Source organism: Mytilus edulis, unplaced genomic scaffold (genome assembly GCF_963676685.1).
Source record: "Mytilus edulis unplaced genomic scaffold, xbMytEdul2.2 SCAFFOLD_165, whole genome shotgun sequence".
Lineage (NCBI taxonomy): Eukaryota > Metazoa > Mollusca > Bivalvia > Mytilida > Mytilidae > Mytilus > Mytilus edulis.
The window spans coordinates 1-26854 of record NW_027267441.1 but is presented as its reverse complement, the minus strand read 5'-3'; the positions used below and the strand labels follow the sequence as shown (position 1 = coordinate 26854).

Genomic DNA, 26854 nt, shown 5'->3' with positions numbered 1-26854 from the left:
CCATTTGTTATGTTTATAAAGGTTTTTTTTTTATCATTTTTGTCATGAATAAATTATAATATACACAGTATTCATATCAATTTAATTTCACTTAGTTCTAGAAATGCAAGTTTCAAAATATTTTTTTTAATCACAGGCATTTATTTTCTGAGAATTTTTTCCCTTATGCCATGACCATAACCATGATAACACATGTTTTATGAAAATGCAAAAAAGCAAACAAGTTCTATAATACCAATATACTGATATACATGCATGTACATGTAACTTCCATGGTAAAAGAAAAGAGGGGGAAATATTATTATCTCAATCTCCAATTAGAAGTTGTGAATTGTCCCAATAAGATTACAAATGTAATAGTAAACATGTCATGTGGTGTTGAAAGTATGCATTTCTTTTGAAGTATTATCACTATCAATATCTACATGAATATCATATCCCCTGAATGTTATGTTAGAAGCTGAGGTACATGAACAAATGTACATTTTTTTATTTTTTTTTAGGTCCTATTGCAAACAATTTCAAATTTACAACTCTCAGACTTAATAGATATAGGAAGATGTGGTGTGAGTGCCAATGAGACAACTCTCCATACAAATAACAATTTAAAAAGTAAACCATTATAGGTTAAAGTACGGCCTTAAGTTCAGTACTGACAACTCTGGCTTACAACATGTATGGACACACTTTATACATGTAGTATTAAAATAATAAAATGTGGTATCATTTCCAAATTGCCAATAAGACTACTCTCCAATAGTTAAGATAATCATGCCATCTGCTGTGGGTATTTTTCAATTTTCACATCTTTTGATCCACTGGAAGGCGTCAAAGCAAAAGCTTAAAATAGCTTTCCTAGACATCATAATTATTTGTACTAACTCCCCACCAGAGATCAAAAGATACAAAATTAACCACTTAAGAATATCGTACAGCCTTCAACAACGAGCAAAAACCTATTAAACCACTTTAAATTTCTGGTACATTGTTTGTAAAGATACATAGGGCTTTAGAATTACCTAATGAACTACAGATATACATACAAGCACAAATTTATCTTAAGTTTACTGAAAGCGACTAGAATCCAGATTTTCCATGGAATTTTTAAACTTTTATTGTTGCCTTCTATAGGATGCTCTGGATTTCCAGAAATTTTCTAATAACAACAGCATAATTTTCCATGGAATATTTTAATTTATCTTTTTGCCTTCTATAGGACCGACATGGAATTCCAGATTTTTTTCTGAACCACATCCCAAATTTTCCATGGATTTTTTTCTGAACCCCATATACCTTCTATAGGGGGGGGTATGGATTATTTCTGGAATAGCCCATTCACTACATGTATCTGTAGCATTAACATCCTGACACAAATATGTGTGCAATACGCATTGCTGAAATGTGACGTTTTTCTCCTCAAAAGATGATATTGTTGTAACAAATCTGTGTTTATTTTTTTTATAGTTTATGAGCATGGCACCTACATCCCCATTTATCTTGTTTGAAGAAAAATTGATGGAAGTCATCAAAAAAACACCAAAGACATCACCCCTGGAGATATATATTTTAAAAATATATCTGGAAATGAAAACAGAAACTGACATTGTTCAGGTTTGTACTATAGTCATGATAGTAGGATATAGACTGTCTGATGGACATGCATGACAATTTTTTATACCCTGTAAGAATATAAGATGGTCCCAAATGTTTGTTTGTAGACTGTTAACATCATGTAAAAACTTGAAGGCATTATTTGACGTTTTTATACCCCATCAAATGAAGTTTGTGTGGGTATATAGGAATCACCTCTGTCTGTCTGTCTGTCTGTCCATCCGTCCTGCTCATTGTCCTGAGCAGAACTTTTGTACCTTAGTACCTACATTGTAGGATTATCAAACTTGGTATGTGGATGAATCATATACGGGAGGTGGATGTGTCACGAATGAAATTATGTCACAATGACCTTGACTTTGATCTTCATGATAGCAAAACGAAGATGATGTGTCACGTACCAAATTTAGGTCAATGTGACCCTTGACCTTCATGATAGTAAAATGTCATCCACTTTTTTCTTTATAATTTTTAAAGCTTTTCTTCTTCATGTTCTTCATGTCATAGCTTTTGTACTGTAGAGCCTAGGTGGTTGTATCATTGGCATAGCTTTTGTACTGTAGAGCCTAGGTGGTTGTATCATTGGAAGATGAACTTCTTGCGATATCAGATGTAAGTCTCATGACTTATAGGGTTAGGCAAGTGAGAGGGAAAAAGGGGTGGGGTATAGAGTTGTGCTCATAGTTTCAAGTTAGATTTAATATGGAACAAGAATTTCATTGCAGACTCAATACACATGATACATTTACAAGTTTAACTTCATACCCTTGGGAAGGAGATTTGAAAGAATTTTGACACGCATCTTCATCAGTGATATCTCACCCATTATTTCATGATGTTATTATTATACAATTTTATTTCTATCTATTATTCAATTTTCCGTATTTAGCGCCAAAGTTCGGGAGCGGAGTATCACTAATAAGCATCAGTTCACACAGATTTCTTGTTTTGCTCTTGCATACATATATTATTATTTAGTGTACAGTTTTGTAACTGCTGAATATTGATTTTCATGTGTGTTATCTTTAGGAAGTAGGAACCAAGTATGACAGTCCCCCTCTAGATGAGAAGGACAGTTGTGGACAGAATTCAAGGAAAAGGAAAGAAAAGAATAGACTTTACACCTGGATAAAAAATTTCATAACAAGAAAGACGTGTGCACCTGTGGAATCTTGTGAGTTTATGATGTTTATCATGTTTATATGCACATTGATTTAAGAATTGAATGCATATTTTTTGTACTTAATCGGCGTGTAAAAGCGTTGACCGAAGCACATTTTATATAAAGCGTGGAAGCGCTTCATACAAAAAATGTGTGCACGGTCAACGCTTTTACACGCCCATAAAATGCAAAATCTGCATTCAATTCTTAAAATTACATTTTCAGTCAAAAAAAAACCAAAATCACATCAAAGTTCAAGGCAATATTTTTTCTGCGCCAGTCGAGTGTTTCGTCTATAAAAGACTCATTAGTGACACTCTTATCTAAAACTATGCAAATCCAAATCACTATGAAGTTGAAGAGATTATAAACCCAAAATATACCGAAACAGGGAACCAAAATAAGACCAAGGAAATCCTATGCCTTGAAGTAGAAAAACTTTATTGTTTTAAACAATTTCAAAATTTATAACAGCACATTTAGTTTGATGAATCACGTCAGCACCGAAGTGTTGACTAGCGGAGCGGGTTAACCTCTAGGAAGAATACCTCCACCAGCAGTGAAAACCATCATGGTGTTAAAAAAAAAAATCACATCAAAGTTCAAGGCAAGATTTTTTCTGCGCCAGACGCGCGTTTCGTCTATAAAAGACTCATCAGTGACGCTCTTACATGTATCTAAAACTATGCAAATCCAAAATCACTATAAAGTTGAAGAGCTTATAAACCCAAAATATACCGAAACAGGGCACCAAAATAAGACCAAGGAAATCCTATGCCTTGAAGTAGAAAAACCTTAGTGTTTTAAACAATTTCAAAATGTATAACAGCAAATTATGAATTTCCAACATAGTGTATTTTAACAGATTTGAGCTAGGACTTACATTTTCTGAGCTATAAGGGGCTAAAAGGGGTTAAAAAAGACTTCTCTTTTTTGTTCGTCAAATTTTTATTTTTCATCTTATTTTGGTTTTGTTTTTATGCCCCGCCACGAAGTGAAAGGGGCATATAGATTTACCCTTGTCCGTCCGTACATACGTATGTACGTCCGTCTGTCCCGATCTTGGTTAAGTTTTGCGTTAAGGTCCATTTCTCAGAATGTGATAATGATGTACCAATGATATTTCATCAGTATATTCTTCTTAAATAGTACTACATTGATCAACAACATTTGGGTCAATTTGACCTACATTTCATGCTTGATTGACTTCAATAACTTTTTTCATAAATGACCATTGTGAAGAAACCTATTGTAATATATGAATGATATTTCACCACTGTGGTGTTCCTATGTAGTGTAACACAGTTCAACAGTTCAGCATCTTTTGGGTCACTATGACCTACATTTTATGCTTGAGTGATTTTGGTTAAGTTTTGCGTTTAGGTCCATTTCTCAGAACCCTATGGTAGTGCATCAATGATATTAGACTGTTGTAGTGTTCTTGCTTAGTGCAACACAGTTCAGCATCTTTTTGGTCAATATGACCTACATTTTATGCTTCAGTGGTTTTGGTTATGTTTTGTGTATAGGTCCATTTCTCAGAACCCTATGGTAGTGTATCAATGATATTAGACTATTGGTAGTGTTCTTGCTTAGTGCAGCACAGTTCAGCATCTTTTTGGTCACTATGACCTACATTTTATACTTCAGTGATTTTGGTAAAGTTTTGTGTCGAGGATTATTTCTCAAGAACCTAATGTAGTATATCAATGATATTAATGTATTGTAGTGTCCTTGCATAGTGCAGCACAGTTCAGCATCTTCTAGAATACCATGACCTACATTTTATGCTTGAATGATTTTGGTCAAGTTTTGCATTTACTGCCATTTCTCGGAATCTGTGGTAGTGTATCAATGATATTACACTGTTGTAGTATTCTTGCACAGTGCAGCACAGTTTGACCTCTTTTTGGTCACTTTGACATATCTTATGCTTGAGTGACTTTGGTTTAAATTTGCCATACAGCTCTTTTCAGCAGCATTTTGGTCAATTTTTACATGAGAGAACATGGAACCTCATATTGATCTAAATGGCAGGGCATCTGTGGCTTACAGACACATTTTCTAGTTTTTCTTTATGTTCCTTATGAACTTTCGCAACAGTAGAGTACGACAGATTTAGCATAGCTTTTACCGTTTTCGAGCTATTAGGGGCCAAAGTGGTGCTAAATAAAAAAAAAACCAAAAAAAAGTTTTTTTATTACTAATCAGAATTCTCTGTCCAGCATATTACTGTGTCCAGCATATTATTGTGTCCAGCATATTATTGTGTCCACTTTAGTAGTGTGTCAATGCTTGCCCAAATGAACACCTGTTCGACCACTGCGGTCGTATCATGCTGCGCTTGGCGTAGCTCTTTATTCTGGTAATGCTTCAACCAAATGATAATATCTTTGGTATGTAGCCTTATTATGAAGAGTTACAGATTAAGTTAGAGTTTGGTGACGGTTCAATGATTTTCACGGAAGCTACAGCCCTTGGACATAGAAAAATTCAATATCAAAGAAATTGTAAATGTAAAACCACTGGCAGTGGGGCTAAACAAACCAAATATAAAACATACAAAACAATAAAAAGTAAAAGACATAGGTTAAAGGTAAAAGTGGCCCAAAATATAAAATATTTCTATACATACAAAATTACAGTGAATTATAAGTATTCCACACTTTTTTTTGTAATGTTCAACCAATTGATTTTATTTTTGGTATGTGGTCTTATCATGAGAAGTTACAGATTAAGTTCTACTTTGGTTGTGGTTGAATAATTTTTACGGAAGTTACGCCCTCGGACTTAGAAAATTACAGTGAATTTGAAGTTTTCAGCACTTTTTTATGTCCCGCCACAAAGTGGTCGGGACATATAGTTTTACCCTTGTTTGTCATTCTGACTTGTTGCGCAACAACCAGTTTTCCAGACTTTTTTACTAAACACCTTGAGATATTGAACTGATTTTTGGTATATAGATATTTATTGATGTTACAGATTGAGTTTGAGTCTTGTTACGGTTCATTGATTTTCACTTTTGTCGTTCAAGAGTTATGGGACTTTGTTCATTGAAAATTGACATTTTTCACAAAAACTCAAGTTTACTTTGACCAATTCTTACTAAATTTTAACATGATGTTACATGTAGGTCCTATGTAGAGTAAATGCCTTTGGTTTTTGTTATTTTCCCTATTGTCCTTTTAGAGTTCTGGAGTTGGGAGCGGACTAAGTAACTTACTTTTTTTTTGTGAATAACTAAAGAATATTTTTTTCCTATTTTCATTTAGATTTTTTTTGGTTCTATATTTAATTTATTATTTTTTTCATTATTTTATTAAATTTTATTTTTATAAAAATAATTGTCTGTTTGCTTTTAAAATTCACATAGTGTTTCTTCTTTTGTTTTGTTTGAAATAGACATGATCTGATAATTACAGTCGAATCTGCTTAATCCGACACCTGAATATTCCGACATCCTGTGAAATCTGACAAAATTTACTGGTCCCGAAAGTTTTCTTTAACATTCTTTGTTAAAAAATCTTCTGTATTCCGTCACCCGTCTACTCCGTAATCTGACAGCATTTTCAAGTCCCAGCCTTCATAAGTACTCTAATTATACTTGTTTAATCCGACCCTTTGATCTCCTTAATCAATTTATAAACAAGGTAATCATAATTCAGTCAGGTGTATTTCATGCATTTTTATTAAAGGTAATTTAATCCATTACCTGTGTACACAAATATCTTGTTATTTTTTATTGATCGGATAGGAAATTTGAGGCTCAGTACGGGATAAAAACATTTCTACAACATATGGAAAATATATAAATCTTAATACATACTTTTCATAATGTCTTTCTTAATTCAATGTGAGTAAATTGTTGGGGAAAAAAATCCAGACGAAGAAATATTGCTAATTGGACTGTGAAATGATTTCATTTTGACAGTTTAATTTATGTGACCAGTGTCGAAGACGATATTCCGACTAAATGATACAAATAACCATGACTGGGAAAATAGTTAAACAATTGATGAAGACTAACACTGTAAATGTTCTAAGAACTTGTCAATCTCACTGAAATTTATCGTACTAAATATTTACAAGATCTTGGGAATTCGTACTTGACGTGGTGTAATGTTTCATAAACACTATTTTTCTTTAAAGGATCTCCTTAGTAAAACCTATTTTGGGTGTTATTGCCCACGTTTGTATCTTACATGCTTATTTCACTTTTATCAAATGTGAAACCCGAGTATTCCGACACCCTGTCCAATCCGACATATTTCTCTGGTCCCGAGGTGTGTCGGATAAGACAGGTTCCACTGCATATGTTTTGAAATGAACTATAAAAAAAATTCGGAATGGGCGTATATTGCACTTGTGGCGCAGCTGTTTATTCTAATTCTGATTTCCAATATATTTCAATAATAGTGAACTACCAACATAATCGTGGCAAGCAAGTTAGACTGTCAAGAAAGTAAGCATATCAAACACATTACTGTATGAAGCAAGCTACTGGTAACACAATTCCTGTGTTGACCACAATATAGGTTATTGAGTAGTCAACAAAGTAGGTTGTTGAGCACCTCAGTTTGTATTGATAAAATTATCTGTAATTTCAAATGTTATTTTGGACTGTCAATTAAGTCATTTTAAGCTTGAGAGGCAAAATAAACCTTTGCAAAAAAAAAGCTCAGACCTGTCCTCTGTTTATCATTGGATGAAAATCTTATATTTTCAGTTAAAGAAAAATGGACCAGATTTGCAGATGCAAATCCATCTGTGGTGATGCAGTACGTCATAAGTAGGCCCAGGGTAATAGAACAACTGCAATGCATTTTGGACTCTGATTCAGGTAAATTTAGAGTTTTACCAAAGAAACAAATGGAATTGTGAATTCAAAAACATGTGTTTTTGATTTCTGTTTAATAATTGAATGATTAATTGTAATATGTTTTGCATTAGTCCATGATTGCAGAATATTTAATTTATTTCAGACAACATGTATGAAAGATGAGCATTGTTGATTGCTTTATAGATTATTATTAGGGTAATGTGAGCTTTTGCCACCATGAAACATCTATCATAACTTATCACACTTTAATCTTCCCCTCTGAAACCGCTGGGCTAAATGGAATCAAACTTGGCAGGATGCATCTATGTAAGGTCTGTTATAAAATTGCCTCATTTCGTCCTGATTGGACAACAAAATTGGCTGCCATGGGCAATTCTTGATGCTCACCTGAGCCTCTAGTTTTTTTTTTATTCAGTCATCTTCAAAATTGTTACTAAAAGAATGCATAGATCACACACAAAAAATTAAAACGGCATTAAAATTGCTATATTTAGCCATTGATATGTTTGGTTAAGACTATCCAGGTAAGCAATTTATGTTAGTTAATGAAATATCTTTCCTTATTCAGAGAAAGAGTTAGAAATAGACAGAGAAGAAGATAGAAATACTCAGATGGAAGGTGTAGAGGCAGAAGAAGATTTTGAGAGGGAACAGTTCATCGATTCAGAAGAGAATATTATCAATGAAGAAGAGGGTATAAATATTGTCAAGTGCTGTTTTTATCCCCCCTGCTAAGCGAAAGCGGGGGGATTATGTCATGTATGTAATGCAGTCCGTCTGTTTGTATGTATGTAATGTCATGCAAAATCTCAGAAACTAGAAATGATGGAAACTTGAAACTTGGTAGCATGTTAGAGTATGTGATCAGGGTATGAAATTCATGCCCTAGGGCAAATTTATGAGCGAAATTTCGTTTTTGAGATAGGCAGAAAATGGTGAAATCTTCCAAAATATTTACAATAGGAAGTTGGTTCCAACAGTATGACCTCCCATTATGGGTACCAAGTCTAGCAGTGGCATGGTATTTTGCCTGCAAGCCCTGAGGGCATTTTCCTAAGGGTTAAAAATAATGACAAAATCGATTCTGCACGAACTCCTCTTACACCTTTCATGGTAGAAACAAGAAAATTATAAGTGTATAAGTAGTACTATGAAAGTTGTCTGTGTCGAAGGTTTCGGAATTTTGAACTTTGCCCTTAGGGCAAAATGATTTCCCACCAAATGATTAATATGCGACATCTTTTGGTATGATTATGATCCAAGCAACTAACTTTTTATACCACCGCAAAAATTTTGCGTTCGTATAATGGTATCGCCCCTGTCCGTTGGCGTCGTCGGTGTCGGCGTCGTCGTCGTCGTCCAGATTAATGGTTTCCGGACAATAACTTAAGTTCTGATAGAGCAAATGCTACGAAATTTTAACACAAGGAATATAACCACAAAATACAGCTTGGGATTGTTTTTGGGGGTTATGCCCCCGCCGGTTCCTGAAATAGGGGCCAAAAAGGGCAAAATAAGTGTTTATATTAAATATGATGTAGAGGATTTATTTTTATGCCCCACCTACGATAGTAGAGGGGCATTATGTTTTCTGGTCTGTGCGTCCGTTCGTCCGTCCGTCCGTTCGTTCGTTCGTCCGTCTGTCCCGCTTCAGGTTAAAGTTTTTGGTCGAGGTAGTTTTTGATGAAGTTGAAGTCCAATCGACTTCAAACTTGGTACACATGTTCCCTATGATATGATCTTTCTAATTTTAATGCCAAATTAGAGATTTTACCCCAATTTCACGGTCCACTGAACATAGAAAATGATAGTGCGAGTGGGGCATTCGTGTACTGAGGACACATTCTTGTTTGTTCAATTTTAATCAAATTTTTTTCATAATGTTCCTTATGAAATCCCGCAACTGTAATATTGCAACGGATTTAACATAGCCTTTACCGTTTCCGAGCTATAAGCGGCCAAAGTGGTGCTAAATCCCAAAAAACGAACTTTTTTATTTCTTGTCCGATTTCAATGGGTTTTTTTTTTTTGATTCCTCATGAAATTTTAAGCGATTTGAGCTAGGACCTACGGTTTCGGAGCTACAAGGGGCCAAAAGGGGCTAAAACTGCCTTCTCTTTTTTGTTCGTCAAATTTTTATTTTTCATCTTATTTTCATTTTGTTTTTTTCATTATGTTCCTTATGAAATTCCGCACCGATAGTATGTCAACGGACTTAACGTAGCTTTTACCGTTTCCGAGCTATTAGGGACCAAAGTGGTGCTAAATAAAAAAAAAAAACTTTTTTATTTCTCGTCCGATTTCAACGGGTTTTTTTTCTTTGGATTCCTTATGAAATTTCCAACTCAGAAAATTTTTACCGATTTGAGCTAGGACTTACGGTTTCTGAGCTACAAGGGGCTAAAAGGGCTAAAATGAACTTCTCTTTTTTGTTTGTCAAATTTTTATTTTTCATCTTATTTTGGTTTTGTTTTTTTCATTATGTTCCTTATGAACTTCCGCACCGATAGTATGTCAACGGATTTAACATAGCTTTTACCGTTTCCGAGCTATTAGGGGCCAAAGTGGTGCTAACTCCAAAAATAGAACTTTTTTATTTCTCGTCAAATTACAACATTTTTTTTGTTTGGATTCCTTAACAAATTTCCAACCCGTTTGATTCTCTCCAAATTTAAGCTGGGACTTACGGTTTCCCTGCTACAAGGGTCTTAATTTCTGTGTCCAGTATATTACTGTGTCCAGCTAATTACTGTATCCAGCAAATTACTGTGTCCAGCAAATTACTGTGTCCAGCACATTATTGTGTCCACTTTAGTAGTGTGTCAATACTTGCCCAAATGAACACTTGTCGACAACTGCGGTCGTATCATGCTGTGCTCGGCGAAGCTTTTTATTATGTATTAGTATAACAGTTGGAACAATACTGTATGTTTGGATTCCAAATATGGCAATTCCAACTTTGGTAAATTTCCTGAAAGTCTCAAAGACTGTTTAAATTTTGGAAATGTTCCTTGAAACTAATTGTGTTTTACAATAACATATAAAAAGATATGCACACTTGGATTTTTAAAAAATGCCAATTCCAGTTTTAAGAAAATTCCTGAAAGTCTCAAAGACTGGCAAATCTTTGAAAATGTTCTTCAAAACTTACTATTCTTACATTGCAAAAACAAACAAAATATTTTTGAATGTTCAGATTTCCATTTTTGGTAAATTTCCTGAAAGTCTCAAAGACTCATTATTTTTTCAAAATTTAACTTGCAATTAATCTCTTTTGCTACATTTTATTTATTGGAATTACATGGAACACTAAGATTTCAAAAAATTGCAATTCCAAGTTTTGTAAATTTTCTGAAAGTCTTAAAAAGACTGCTTGATTTTTGGAATCATTCTACAAGACTTACCATATATATATATCATAAAAACTAATGAAATGTTTTGAAATGCTCTGATTCCAAAAGTTGCAATTCCAACTTTGGTAAATTTCCTGAAAGTCTCAAAGACTAGTTAGTTTTTGAAATGAAACTTTTACGCTGATGCTTGTAAAATGGGTTAAAACAAGTCCAATGTTTAGTGTGGTATAATAAAACAATTATGTCCTTCATGAAAAGTTAATATCCAAAATTGTTAAATCTCGAAAGGGGGAATTTCCCTTTGGCTATGCCCGCAGGAAATAACCTCTTCCTCGATTTATCAATTTTGGATACAGTAAAACCTGTGTAAACCGGCCACCTCTGGGACCGTCAAAAAGGGCCGATTTAGGCAGTGGGTCGGTTTATTCAGGTTTTCAGATTGACAGGAAGTCAGTGGTTCATGACGTCAGATATTTTACAGAACTGCATATTTCATGCAATTAACAAATAATAAGCTTGTATAGTACAGTAGATTACTGACATATTATAAATTAGTGTATTGAATAATAGAAAATTCTGAAACTAATTTTATTTAACCTAGAGTGCCGATGATTTGAACACAATATATATTTGGACATGTCCCTGCTTTTTACCATTTTTCTACGAACGAAACATCTTCAATCATTGCTCTCATTGGTATGAGAAAGTTAAGAAATCCATCATCTTTGGAATTTGAAAAATGATTCATACATTTAATGTTTGTGAAGAAATACTCATATGAAGTTAAAGTTTCTGGCTCGTCCGCTTCATTTTCACTTTCGCAGATTTTGTTTGCGTCGGAATCTCCACATTGTTTGAATTGATAAACACGAGTTGTTTTTCTGTCCATAAGTTTCCTCCGTAGGCATTGAAGATTAATTTTCCATAGCAGTTATTTCGTTTCAAAAGTGGTCGGATCTCTGTCGACTTGATCAGTTGATTGACATCAATCAATACCGTTATGATAAAAGGCCAAACCGGTTTTGACAGGTAATAATTAAAGTAATTTACTGTATTGGGACTAGATAATTAGATCGGAATTCCGAATAGACAGGGTCCGGTTTACAAGGGACATTTTTGCAAAGAATATTAAGGGAAGGAAGTGGGACTTTAATTTTCGGCCGGAATTGACAGGAAACCGGATTACTCAGGGTCCGGTTTTCACAGGTTTGACTGTATTAACTTTCCATGAAGGTCATAATTGTATATTATACAATTTATGACTTTTGATGAGGTGGATACAAGGATTTATTTACCTTGTACAAATATTTCATGTGATTAAGGTCAATATTTAAGAAATAGTTCAAGACACTGAGGGCCTTTTGGAGTGGCCTGCCAGTCCATATATTACAATTTGGCCTAAAGTTTCAATGAACAATTTCTTTAATTATACTTTCAACTGTCCTTTACAGTAACATGACTATCAATCTTTATTTTTAAAATTTTGTAAAAAAAAAAAATGAGTCTTTCATTGATATTTTATTGTAATAATTTGATACATTATTTAGTTTTACCCCCGCTTAAAAAAACGGGGTATATAGTATTCGTTGTGTCCGTCCGTTCATCCTTCCGTCCCTAAACTACTGAAGGGAATTCCATGAAACTGTCAGAGAATCTTTGTTACATGTTCCCATTGTGCACCTCCTAATTTAGATTTTGATCCTACCAATTTCTGCGGTTTCCAATAGCAAATCATGGACTTTGTCTGTCCCTTCGTCCGTCATACTAAGCCATCCTGTTTACGGACTTAGTACATATATTAAACATATGGCTGTTAATGAAAAACATGTTCGACTGTATTGACTAATATCTCAAAAACCATTCATTGCAAACAGAGAAAATGTGACAAGGACAAAAATGTTCAGAATGACAAGATCTATTTAATTTATATTTATGTCAAAATTGTTGGATACTCCTGCATAGGGGTTATTGGCCATAAATGACAGTTTTTGGCAAATTTGAATGCTTTTGGCTATTATCTCATAAACTATTATCACTGTGCTTAAACGGCTGTGGGTAACTTAAGTTACCCACAGCCCAATATGGCGGCGTAAAATAATGCGATTTTAATTTTATCAAATATCTTTAGATTTACGCATTAATAATTCTTTACAAGTTGTCAATGTATTGTATCTAAGGCAAAATAATCAACTGAAAACAAAAAATGTAATGCATTTTGTCTTAGCTTAGCGTAAGAACAATTTTAAAAATGGCAAAAGATGTCCGTAACTTTTCTTAACCGAAAACTCTGGCTGTGGGTAATTTTTCTGTTGTAGCCTTTGGATGCATAATTTTTGCGTATATAAGGATTCTTTATACATAATGATCTGACATTTGTTTTCCTTTTCCACGGACACCGAAGAAAATGACACTCACAAACATGGGGATAATACCAACTTAAGCGCTTAACTTTGGTCCGTTTAGCTGTGCTGGATGTACAAATACACAGTCAGGTCCGGTCAGATTAGGGACATTAAATCCGATGCCTCGTATAGGAAGAGTGCCACGCTCTCTACGTTCATGAAAATATAACATAAAATTGCGTACCAATACAGGATAATTTGTACATTAAACATGCAATAAACTTCAGCATTTCAGCTACTGCAATTTACAATCATTAGATCTGCAAGTTACACGCATCCGCTTTACAAGTTAAGGGCATCTAAACTGTAGAAAAAGCAGCAGGTACACGCATCTTACAGCTCACTAAGAGCTTTAAAAATGAAATAGCTAGACATATAATAAACATGATTCTGGTCTATATTAAATCTTGAGACACTGACCTTTTCCTAAATTGCAAAATTCAACAATTGTAACAATTTTATAGGCTTAAAAGCTAGAAAATATAATGCCCATATTTTCGTATGCCATCTACGGCTAACCGTAACTGCATTTACGGGCATCGGCTTTATACCAGTGATTTTCCACTATTAACAGCTACCGAAGGAGAGACAGGGTTTCAAAGAACTCAATAAATCATTATCCCAGTAGAAATTTTATTTTCAACTGTTTGAAGAAAAACAACAATGTGATCCTGGCAAATCTATTTGAAATTACATATATGTAATTGCACTATGTTTCGATGAGTAACACAAGTAAATAATGAAGAAAGTTTATTAACCCAACTAGTCCTGGTTTCTTTAAAAATAAGGCTAAGATATTTTCATTGTTTCAGTATTAATGTACGGTTTATTCCCTTTTGTAATTTCATCTGAAAATTTGAATATTGGCACCGCATAGAAGAAAAACATTTAAGCTACATGTTCAGATTTTTCGGCTTCTTAATATTCATCTTAAACTAGTTGATGAAGGACAGCCGTGGTTTGTTATTGTAAAAATGTATGTTGCAGTACTGTGTTGCTGTAATTTTATGAGTAAAACAGACAGAGTGATATCACATATAATCTAGAATAAAAAATGTTGAAGGGGTTTAGTGTTTTGCTTTAAGGGATCGTTTCGAAAATTGGAACTTCTGACTATGAATTCCCCTTGCCGTTTTTGGGAATAAGTAAGGCGTTAACCTTTACTCTTTACTGTAACTAAATGTAGTTGTATACCAACTTACGATATTTCATAGCTTACCTTTATATTTTTGTGTATAACAATATAAATTCTGAGAAAAGTTAAAGACACATCATGAAGTTACGGACATCTCTGTAAATTACGTAAAAAAAGTTACGGATATCTCTTGTAAAAGTTACGTACCTCTTTTGGACTTTTAAAATCAGTTGTTTTTCGACTTATTGTTTTATACTTAAGTTATTTCTACTTTTATTAGTGCGGGCGAAACTGATATACATCTTCTTGAAAGCTTTATCTTCGTTAAACAACTTTGTTTTGCTTTAAAATAACTAAAATCTATATAAACAGAAGATGTCTTGCGCCATCTTGGGCTGTGGGTAACTTAAGTTACCCACAGCTGTTTAAGCACAGTGATTATAGATAGAAAAAAAAATATTTTAGATTGCAAATATGTTCAGCAATAAAAGCTCTACACACAGTTCAAATGACCACTTGTTATTGGATTTATTGCCCTTAAATGTTTATTACTTGTTTATTACCATATCCTCTATTTTTATATTTTCACCGATTTTAGTGCTTTAAAAAGTATCTTTTAAACTGTTATAGATATATTGAAAGTTTGAACAGCAAAAATGTTAAGTAGGACAAGATCTAAAAAATACAGCCAGTGGGTCTGAAATCATCCTCAAAGGAAGATTTAGACAAATTTGAAAACAGGTGAGCGACACAGGCTCCTTGGAGCCTCTAGTTACCTTTCTTGCAATAGTTACTAGCTGGTTCGTGTCAAGCGCAAAATTATTATGATTTACATTCAGAGTGGAATTGGTAACGACACGGACACATAAATATTCTGAAATATAAAACAGCAATACAAGACTTGACACAGCTTGTTTTTTTTTTTTTGTCAGATCATACATTATTTTTTTTATTTTGGTCCTGGTAATGAAACATCTGTCAAATATGATATTCATCTTTTGCAGATCTACCAACAATGGAAACTCCAATTTCCTATCCAAAAAGGAAAAGAATTCCTAGAAAAATATATACTCCAAGCAGCAGTAAAGTAGCTGAAAAGCAAGAAAACAAGAAAAGTAAGAATTGCTGATTTGTATTATTGGTTTCTGTTTTGGTCACTTAGCCTGAAAGGCTTGCAAGTTTTTGCCATCACTAAGCATTTTCATCCATTATTTATCGTCTGTCTGTTGTCCATCCATCCATAATTTATGTTTTATTTTGTTCTAAAACATCAAACGGACAGATGGATCAGTATAAACAATATGCCCTTCACTTATTGTCACGGTGGCACGAAAAAGGCGTCTAATTTTCCATCTAGTTGTAATTTGACCATGTCATGAATATTGTCCAAGTCCCTTCCAACAACAATCGTCAATTTAAGGAAAAAAAATCCAGTAAATTTTCAAAAGTTGTAGGCTAAAAAATATCTTTAAACCTGAATTTCTTTTTATATTAAATAAAATTGACAATTTCGATTTTCAGTTATGTCAAAAGTAGTCATATTTTTTCCAACAAAGTGAATTTTTACAGATTTGAGCTAGGTCTTAAGGTTTCAGAGCTAAAAGGGGCTAAAACGGACTTCTCTTTTTTGTTCATGAAATTTTTAATTTTCATATTTTCATTTTGATTTTTTCATTTTTCATTGTTTTCCTTATGAACTTTTGCACTGGTAGAGTCTCGACGGATTTAACGTAGCTTGTACCGTTTCCGAGCTATTAGGGGCCAAAGTGGTGCTCAATCCCAAAAAACAAACTTTTTTATTTCTCGTCCGATTTCAAAGGTTTTTTTTCTTCTTTAGAGTCCTTATGAAATTTCCAACATAGAGAATTTTAGCAGATTTGAGCTAGGACTTGCAGTTCTTCCAACCTATTAGGGGCCAAAGTGGTGCTTTTTAGTACTAATGTAATTTCTGTGTCCAGCAAATTACTGTGTCAAGCATATTATTGTGTCCACTTTAGAAGTGTGTCAACACTTGCCCAAATGAACACTTGTCGACCATTGCGGTCGTATCATGGTGCACTCGGCCAAGCTCTTTATTCTTGTATGTTGTTCATGAATTCAAAAATGCTTCATCCAATTGAACTGAAATTTTAAAATTAGGCTGGAATTGGTAATGTCTGGTTACCTTTTGTTTTTTTCCAATTTTGCGATGTGTCCAGAGTATGGGACTTTGATTTTTATAAAAAATGCCATTTTTCTTGAATGTCGTACAGTAACTCAAAAATGCTTCATCCAATTAATCCGAAATTTTATAATTAGGCTAGAATAGGTAATGCCTGGTTCTCTTTCGTTTTTTTTCTGATTTTTCTATATGTTGTTCTAGAGTTGTGGGACTTTGGTGTTAAAAAAATGCGTTTTTCTTGTATGTTGTACACTAATTCAAAAATGCTTCATCCGATTGAATTGAAATTTTAAAATTAGGCTGGAATTTGTAATGCCTGGTTCCCTTTCACTTTTTATTAGCTCACCTGACCTGAAAGATCAACTGAGCTATTCCCATCACTTGGCGTCCGTCGTCGTCGTCCGTTAACTTTTAACAAAAATCTTCTCCTCTGCAACTGCCAGGCCAAATGGAACGAAACCTAGCCACAATCATCCTTAGGGTATGATGTCCATGTCAGTCAACCAAGATGGCCGCCAGGGCTAAAAATAGAACATAGGGGTAAAATGCAAATATTGACTAATTTCTTGAAAACCATTGCAGATAGAGAAAATCTGACATATGCAAAAATGTTCAGAATGTCAAAATCTACCTAAGTTCCATTTATGCCAAAATTGTCGGATGCCCTCGCAAAGGGGTTATTGCCCATAAATGATGATTTTTGGCCAATTTTAACGTTTTTGACTATCTAAGAAATAATTCATGGCAGCCATGGTTTATCAGAGATTTTAACATGGGTTGCATTGTTTGTGTAAAATTTTAATCCCGAGTGTTAGCGAGGGTTAAAATTTCGCAAATAATAATTTTCTCCTCTGAAACTACCAGGTCAAATGGAACCAATCTTGGCCACAATCATCCTTATGGTATCTATTTTTAAAATTATATCCGTAGTCCTTGACGGGCAACCAACATGGCTGCCAAGGCCAAAATTTAATAGATGTATATCATGCTAAAATTGTCATATTTCTTGCATTTTATATATAAAAAACCTGTACTCAATTTCCTTTTGTTTTCACAATTCCCTTTATTATCCAATGCTACATACTATTATGCTGCGATTGGTAAGCACCTATGTTTCCATGAAGTGCCAGCGCTGCAGGTCCAGAGCCGACTTTGCTCTTGTTCTTTCCCATTTTCATACTTAACAAGTTTTCTTTTCATGGTCTGTATGTTTATATTATTGGCAAGTGTTAACTAGAGATCAAAAGAGGTCAGGGCATCAACTTAATCGGAATAAAAATTAGCATGGTTATAAATGCCACTTGGCTAAGTACATGTAATTAAGACAATATAAAAGAAAAAACACACCTGTCATATTTTAAATTTCTCTTTAATTACCGTTATCAGTGCCAGCTAAGTAAATTAACAGTAATAATTATACCCCCGCTCCGAAGGAGAGGGGGGGTATAGTGTTTTACCTCTGTCCGTCCGTCCGTCAGTCAGTCCGTTGTTATGATATTGTAATTATTATGTTTATTTATGTTGGCCTAATTTGTGTTGTATGGCCTGATAGTTGTTTACCAAATAATCTTATAACTGTGCAGTTTAGGAATCACTGGAACAATCACAGAATGATTGGAACTTTCTAGAATGATCCTTATAAAAGATGCGTAATTTAAACTTCTACGTTATTCCAGAAACTTCCGTTGTAACTTTCCAGGATTTTCCACAATGTTCCATTATAGAGTGTTCTAGAATTTTCCATGACAACACTATATATACAGACACTAAAGTTAAACTCTCATAATTAAACTTGGACATAGACATTGATAGACATTAGTATTCATAGCATTTGGATTGACACTTTTATTCTAAAGACAACATCATACTGGATTGTGACATTAGTAGTGAACGTAATATTCAAATTGGATTCCGAAAGATTTCCGGATACAGATAAAGATAACAGATTGGACTCATATTTTGACAGTTAAGTTAACAGTAATATTTGTTTAATACCTTTTGTAAACTTTTGTATATTAAATGTTATTAAATTTTACTATTGATTTGTGTCTTTTGTTGGCTACAATTTAAAGGCGATTTCTGGCCGTAACAGAAATTGGGGGCTCGTCCGGGAGAACGAAAATATCTTATTTAAAATTTATTCAATATTTTTATTATAACTAGCCAACAAAATTCTACAAAATGGCATTTGATGCCGGTAATTTTTTGAAAACGCCAGACCTGGAGAGTTTTGATAATTTAAAGAAAGAGGAATTAGTGTTGCTTGCTAAAGAACTGAAATTAGTTTTTAAAGTATCTATGAGAAAACAAATTATAAAAAATTTGGTTATAGACAAATTAGTTGACGCAGAAATTTTAGGTAAAGAGGCTCTTGAACTTAAGGTCGAAAATATTGACGCCTTTAAATTAAAACAGCTTGAATTAGAACATGAACGCAAACTAAAAGAACTGGAAATGAATTTGAAGGAGATGGAGAAAAGAAAAGAAGATGAATTTAAATTAAAACAGGCAGAACTGAAAATGAAGGAAAGATTGGAAATGGATAAAAAGGAAAAAGAAGATGAATTTAAATTAAAAGAACTTGAAATGAGGGAAAGGCTAGAGATGGAGAAAATGAAAATTGAAATGGTCAAAGAAGAAAGCAACACTAAAGTCCAGTCGAAATCAGAATATTTTGATGCAGCAATATTTTGTGAAAAAAACAGTCGATAAATATTTTCCACAGTTTGAGAAAATTGCTCATAGTTCATTTGTAGTTTGAATTGGCCAAAGCCATATTGGACTACAATGCTACAGAGTGTTTTTGAGGGTAAGGCCGCTGAAATATACTCCGCACTTCCATCAGAAAAAAGTTCCGATTATGACACGGTGAAACAGGAAGTTTTGAAAGCTTATGAGCTAGTACCAGAAGCATATAGACAGAAATTTAGATCTTATAAAAAGTTTGATTCACAAACCTATGTGGAATTTGCTCGGGAAAAAGAAGATCTATTTGATAAATGGCTTACGTCAAAGAAAACAGATAACAATTTTGATAACCTAAGACAATTGATGTTATTAGAAGAGTTCAAACAATGTGTTCATTTAGACTTAAAAACACATTTAGACGACAAAACTGTTGAGACAATACATGATGCAGCTGTTATTTCAGATAATTATACTCTTTCACATAAAAGAAGTTTCAAGGGTCAAAATGTTAATACTTCAAGTGGAAATTACAAAAATCAAAGCACTGAGCGTACTGATAGTAAGCCTGTTGCACAGAATAAGAGTCAGTCCAGTTATAATATGTCTAGTCCAAAATTTGATACTTTTGAGAAGAAGTCACTGACTTGTGCTTATTGTAAGAAGATTGGTCACCTGATGGCTGATTGTTTTAGACTTCAGAAGAAGAATGAACGAGATAATAAGCCGAAGACCAGTGCTTGTACGACACCTTATATTACCAGTACATTGGAATGCCCTGCGCGTCAGGCTTTTAAGTCCAGTTTTTGTGATTACATGGAGGAATATAAACCCTTTATGTCTGATGGGTTTATTTCTATTGTTGATGATACCACTCTTCAGCCTATTAAGATTTTACGAGACACTGGAGCTTCTCAGTCTTTATTGTTAGAAGGTGTGTTGCCTTTGTCCGAGAAGACTTCTGTTGGTGCCTCCGTTTTGTTACAAGGTGTAGAGATGGGTTGTATAGATGTTCCTCTCCATCGTATTTATCTGAAGTCAGATTTGATAACTGGACCAGTTATTGTGGGTGTTCGTCCTAATCTCCCTGTTGAGGGTGTTACATTATTGCTAGGAAATGATCTAGCTAGGAACAAAGTGGTTGCAGAACCAATTGTTACCAGTGAACCGGTGGTGGATGTTAAATCACCTGAAGATGATGCTGAATTGTATCCAGCTTGTGTTGTTACTAGGGCGATGGCTAGAAAACAACAAAATGAGAATTTGCAAGAAGACAAGTTTGATTACATGGACCTTTCTGACACTTTTATAGCTGATATTGAAGATCCTGGTAACTCAGAAAAGGCTATTATAAAACCACCTAGTGTTAACAAAAATGTTATTATGCCATGGCCAGATGTGAACAGCCATTCATTAGACCGAAATAATTTACTCGAAGAACAACATAAAGACCCTGAGGTTCTTCAGCTCAGCCAGAGGGCTCAACCACAGGAGGAAGCAGACAAAGTGGCCGAATGCTATTACCATCAGGACAGTATTTTAATGAGGAAGTGGAGGCCTCCTGATGCTACCCCAGAGGAGGAATGGAGAGTGATATACCAAGTGGTGGTGCCTAAAGTTTATAGACAAGAAATTATTGGTCTTGCCCATGACACCCCCTTGGCTGGACACTTAGGTATAAGGAAGACTTGCCTTAAGATCTTGCAGCATTTTTACTGGCCTAAACTTAGAAATGATGTTGCAGAATACTGCAAATCATGTCATATATGCCAGGTTGTTGGTAAACCTAACCAGAAAATACCACCAGCACCTCTTCTGCCTATTCCAGCCTTTGACGAACCTTTCAGCAGAGTTCTAATTGACTGTGTTGGACCTTTACCAAAGACCAAGACTGGAATTGCATATTTATTGACAATCATGTGTACATCTACCCGCTTTCCTGAGGCTATTCCGCTAAGAAATATCAAGACACCTACTATTGTCAAAGCACTTATCAAATTTTTCACATTAGTAGGACTTCCTAAGTCTATACAGTCCGACCAGGGATCAAATTTCATGTCAGGTCTATTTCAGCAAGTAGTGTACCAGTTAGGGATTGCTCAGTATAGATCAAGTGCGTACATCCAGAATCTCAAGGTGCCTTAGAACGTTTTCATCAGACATTGAAGAACATGATTAGAACTTTTTGTCTTCAATTTGACAGAGACTGGGATGATGGAGTTCACTTTCTACTTTTTGCAGTCCGAGAGGCTGTTCAAGAATCCATTGTTTTAGTCCCTTTGAGTTGGTATTTGGCCATACTGTAAGGGGGACCGTTAAAATTGATTAAGGAAAAGTGGCTTACTGAACATACTGACTTGAATCTTTTAGACTATGTATCTAGATTTAAAGAAAAATTGTATACTGCTTGTCAAATTGCTCAGAAAAACTTAAAAAAATGTACAGAACAAGATGAAAATATGGTATGATAAAGATGCCAGGGACAGAGTTTTTGAGCCTGGTGATAGGGTTACTTGTATTTTTGCCAGTCCCTGGACATCCTTTACAGGCTAAATATTGTGGTCCTTATACAATAGAGAGTAAAATTAATGATTTGAATTATATTGTAAAAACTCCAGGTCGGCGCAAACAAAATAGAGTGTGTCATATTAATATGTTAAAACCATATTTTGAGCGTACTAATGTTCTATGTGATAGTAAACCAGTTGCCACTTTAGGCATGGTTAAATTTGAGAACAATCATGACAAACCAGATGTAATTGAACCAATTTTTAGTTGTAAAACTATGGAAGAAGACAGTTAGATTGAAAAATTCAGAAATTTTGTCAAATTTAGATTCAAAACCTTGCACATCTGTCTTTTGATCGTAGAGAAAAATAAAAAACTTTGGTATTTTCTTTTAAAAATCTTTTTCCAGATGTGCCAAAACAAAACCACTGCTGTTTGTCATGATGTTGATGTCGGAGATGCTTGTCCAATTAAGCAACATCCTTACAGGCTCAATCCACTCAAACTTGAAGTTATGAGAAAAGAAATTAAATATATGCTTGACAATGATATTATTGAGCCGAGTAACAGTGAATGGAGCTCTCCTTGTCTCCTTGTGCCAAAACCAGATAAAACTTTTCGTTTCCGTGACTGATTTCAGAAAAGTAAATTCAGTCTCAAAATCTGATTCCTATCCGATTCCAAGGATAGACGATTGTATTGACAATATTGGTCAAGCAAAATTTGTGAGCAAATTTGATTTATTGAAAGGTTATTGGCAAGTTCCATTGACACAGAGAGCTCGTGAAATATCAGCTTTTGTTACACCAAATGGCTTATTTCAATATACTGTAATGCCATTTGGCATGAAAAGTGCTCCAGCTACATTTCAAAGAATGATCAATAATGTTATAAAAAGATTTAGACCGTTGTTATGCTTATATTGATGATCTTATTGTATGTAGTGATAGCTGGGAACAGCATTTAACACATTTATATGATACCTTTGATAGATTGTCAAAATCAAATTTGACTGTTAATCTTGGTAAAAGTGAATTTTGTCAGGCCACTGTTGATTATTTAGGGCATACAGTTGGCCAAGGTCAAGTAAAACCTATTATGGCTTAAAGTGGAAGCTATTTCCAAATTTCCACCTCCTACAAATAGAAAACAACTTATGAGATATTTAGGCATGATTGGATTTTACAGAAAATTTTGTTCAAATTTTGCTACTGTTGTTCAACCATTGACTCATCTTTTACGGAAATATTCTAAATTTATCTGGAGCGGAAATTGTCAAAAAGCTTTTGAAAATAGCAAATCACTTTTAATTAATAGTCCAGTTCTGATTACTCCAGACTTTGAAAAACAATTTAAACTTGCACGTTGATGCAAGCGATGTAGGAATAGGAGCTGTTTTATATCAAGAGACAGATGATAATGTTGAAAAACCTATATCATATTTTTCTAAGAAATTAAATAAACATCAGAAAAATTATTCAACTATTGAAAAAGAGTGTTTTGCAATGTTGTCAGCACTTCAACATTTTGATGTATATTTGAATCCCACTGTATATCCTATTCTTGTTTATACTGATCATAATCCTCTCACCTTCATGCATAAAATGAGAAACAAGAATCAGAGGTTGACTAGGTGGAGTTTATTGTTACAGGAATATGATGTAATTGTAAAACATATTAAGGGTAAAGATAATGTAATAGCTGATGCTTTATCTAGAGCTTATTAAATCACTTTGTATATATTATGTATTTTTGTTCATATTATTCATGATAAGTTTTTTGTTACACTAAAACTTCTTTTAAGGGGGGAGGTGTTATGATATTGTAATTATTATGTTTATTTATGTTGGCCTAATTTGTGTTGTATGGCCTGATAGTTGTTTACCAAATAATCTTATAACTGTGCAGTTTAGGAATCACTGGAACAATCACAGAATGATTGGAACTTTCTAGAATGATCCTTAAACTTTCCAGGATTTTCCACAATGTTCCATTATAGAGTGTTCTAGAATTTTCCATGACAACACTATATATACAGACACTAAAGTTAAACTCTCATAATTAAACTTGGACATAGACATTGATAGACATTAGTATTCATAGCATTTGGATTGACACTTTTATTCTAAAGACAACATCATACTGGATTGTGACATTAGTAGTGAACGTAATATTCAAATTGGATTCCGAAAGATTTCCGGATACAGATAAAGATAACAGATTGGACTCATATTTTGACAGTTAAGTTAACAGTAATATTTGTTTAATACCTTTTGTAAACTTTTGTATATTAAATGTTGTTAAATTTTACTATTGATTTTGTGTCTTTTGTTGGCTACAATTTAAAGGCGATTTCTGGCCGTAACACCGTCCTCTGTCAGTCCATCCGTAACACTTTTTTGTAACACTTTTCTCAGCTACTATGTATTACAGCTATTAGATATTTGGTATCAAGCATTCAGGTTGGGGTGCCTGTACCGTGTAAGTGGTTTTCAGGTCTGGTGCTCATCTACTTCCTGTTTACAGACTTAGTACATATATTAGACATAGGGGTATTAATGAAAAATTTTCATAACACTTTTCTCAACTACTATGTATCACAGCTATTAGATATTTGGTATCAAGCATCAGGTTGGGGTGCTGTACCATGTAAACGGTTTTCAGGTCTGTCGCTCTTCTACTTCCTGTTTACAGACTTAGTACATATATTAGACATAGGGGTATTAATGAAAAAATTTTCGTAAGACTTTTCTCTGCTACTATGAATCACAGCTATTTGATATTTGATATCAAGCATCAGGTTGGGGTGCTGTACTGTGTAAGCGGTTTTCAGGTCTGTCGCTCTTCAACATCCTGTTTACGGACTTAGTACATAAATTAGACAGGGATATTAATGAAAAATTTTCGTAACACTTTTCTCAACTACTATGTATTACAGCTATTAGATATTTGTTATCAAGTATCAGGTTGGGGTGCTGTATTGTTTAAGTGGTTTTCAGGTCTGCTGCTCTCTACTTCCTGTTTACGAACTTGCAGATCCTATAATGATATGGTTAGCGGGGGGTAGACTTTTGTGAGTAATAGCTCACAGTTCATCTTGTTTAATATTTAATTCCTATCTTGAACCTGTAATAATAATGAATTAATAGAAGTTGTATCACTCAAAACTGGCAAGAGAAAAAAGGAAGGCTCCTTCAACTTTCACACCAAGTGATTGGTAAGTATCAAAAATGTAAGTACACATTGATTAACTTTGGTTAAAAGTTTACGTCCGAGTTCATTTCTCAGATACTATGTGGCCTAGGATCATGTAATTTGATGTGGGGATGTAACTTTGCAAGCCTGTCAGCATCAAGTACCAAAATAGGTCAATTTGACCTCCATTTCATGCTTGATTGACTTTGGTTAAAGTTTACGTCCGAGTTCATTTCTCAGATACTATGTGGCCTAGGATCATGTAACTTGATGTGGGGATGTAACTTTGCGAGCCTGTCAGCATCCATACCAAAATAGGTCAATTTGACCTACATTTCATGCTTGATTGACTTTGGTTAAAGTTTACGTCGAAGTTCATTTCTTAGATACTATGTGGCCCTAGGATCATATAACTTGATGTGGGAGTGTAACTTTGGGAGCCTGCAACATCCATACCAAAATTGGTCAATTTGACCTACATTTCATGCTTTTATTGACTTTGGTTAAAGTTTACATCCGAGTTCATTTCTCGGATACTTTATGACCTAGGATCGTGTCACTTGATGTGGGGATGTAACTTTGGGAGCCTGTCAGCATGCATACCAAAATAGGTCAATTTGACCTACATTTCATGCTTGATTGACTTTGGTTTAAAGTTTATGTCGAGTTCATTTCTCAGTCACTATATGGTCTAGGATCATGTAATTTGACCTACATTTCATGCATAGTTGACCCTCCTTAGGTAAAGCTCTTACTTTTATGAATTATTGTGTTTTATAGGTTTGTCTTAGGTACAAAGAATGTTGCAGATGAGGCGAACTTTGTAATCATGGATTACCCTATGTTTTAGCAAGGCACATTCACTGATCATACAAGTTTAGTGCCCTGAGGGGCATTTCTAGAATTATACAGGCCCTGGAGATAGTTTTTGATTTGAAGGAGAATTCAATTTGTGTTTCTTTGGACATCTATAACAGCATCCTGTTACAATTATATCTTCTTAGGTTTTGCTCTTTTGATATAAATTACATGAGTTAAAAAGTAGTCTTAGATTTAGAGTGCACTTATTGGCAGTTATATGCATGTATTACTTTTGCTTATATAAAGAGGTTTATAGCATTGTATATGAAAATCTCTGTTAATATCGACCTACAGGGGATGCATGATGCCTTGATTTATAAAGGTAAATCTAAATTTATAAAGGTTTGTTGTTATCTTGAATTGTGTCACATTTTCTTGTTTAGGGGCTTTTGACAGCTTACTTTATGTTGTGGATTCTTGTCCATTGTTGAAAGCCGTACGGTAACCTGTAGATAAATTTTTATTTGTACTTGGAACCTTTCCAGATGACTGTCTCATTGACAATCATACCACATCCTCTATTCTTATAACTAACTTGATAAGAAAATATAAAGTGCATCTTGAAAAAAAGCCATGGGATAAATATCAAAAAGGGATGTAGCTAGTCTATATTGTTATTGATATGCTTGTATTATACGCCTTAAATCATACTTTTCCTATAGAATATTCAAAATCTGCACTTCAAACTAATGAATTACACTATACAAAGGATGTATACGACAAAAGTTTAATCACATTATCAGCTGAAGTTCTGTTCACCCATAAAACATGGACAGTTGAAGATTTGGAAATTTCTGAAAATACTGTGTAAAATTAATATAATAGTTAATACTTGTTTCATATGACATTTTACTTGCTTGTTTGTTGTGTATAAGGTATTGTTTTTTATTTCTTTGGTCAACTCACCTTTTTGTATATTATTTTATGTATATAATTTTGTT

General features: G+C 34.0%; 1 protein-coding gene across 1 annotated transcript in view; it reads left to right on the top strand.

Annotated features, from left to right (window-relative positions):
* LOC139505482 (uncharacterized) overlaps window positions 1-25926 on the top strand; it is a 33365-nt gene extending 7439 nt beyond the window's left edge. The window contains exons 2-7 of the mRNA XM_071295037.1: window positions 1465-1611; window positions 2641-2785; window positions 7500-7613; window positions 8182-8307; window positions 15508-15618; window positions 25833-25926. Of these exons, the coding sequence (XP_071151138.1) occupies window positions 1465-1611; window positions 2641-2785; window positions 7500-7613; window positions 8182-8307; window positions 15508-15618; window positions 25833-25843 (654 nt within the window). The 3' untranslated portion in view covers window positions 25844-25926. The remainder of the gene's footprint in view (window positions 1-1464; window positions 1612-2640; window positions 2786-7499; window positions 7614-8181; window positions 8308-15507; window positions 15619-25832) is intronic.
* The last annotated feature ends 928 nt before the right edge of the window (window positions 25927-26854 follow it).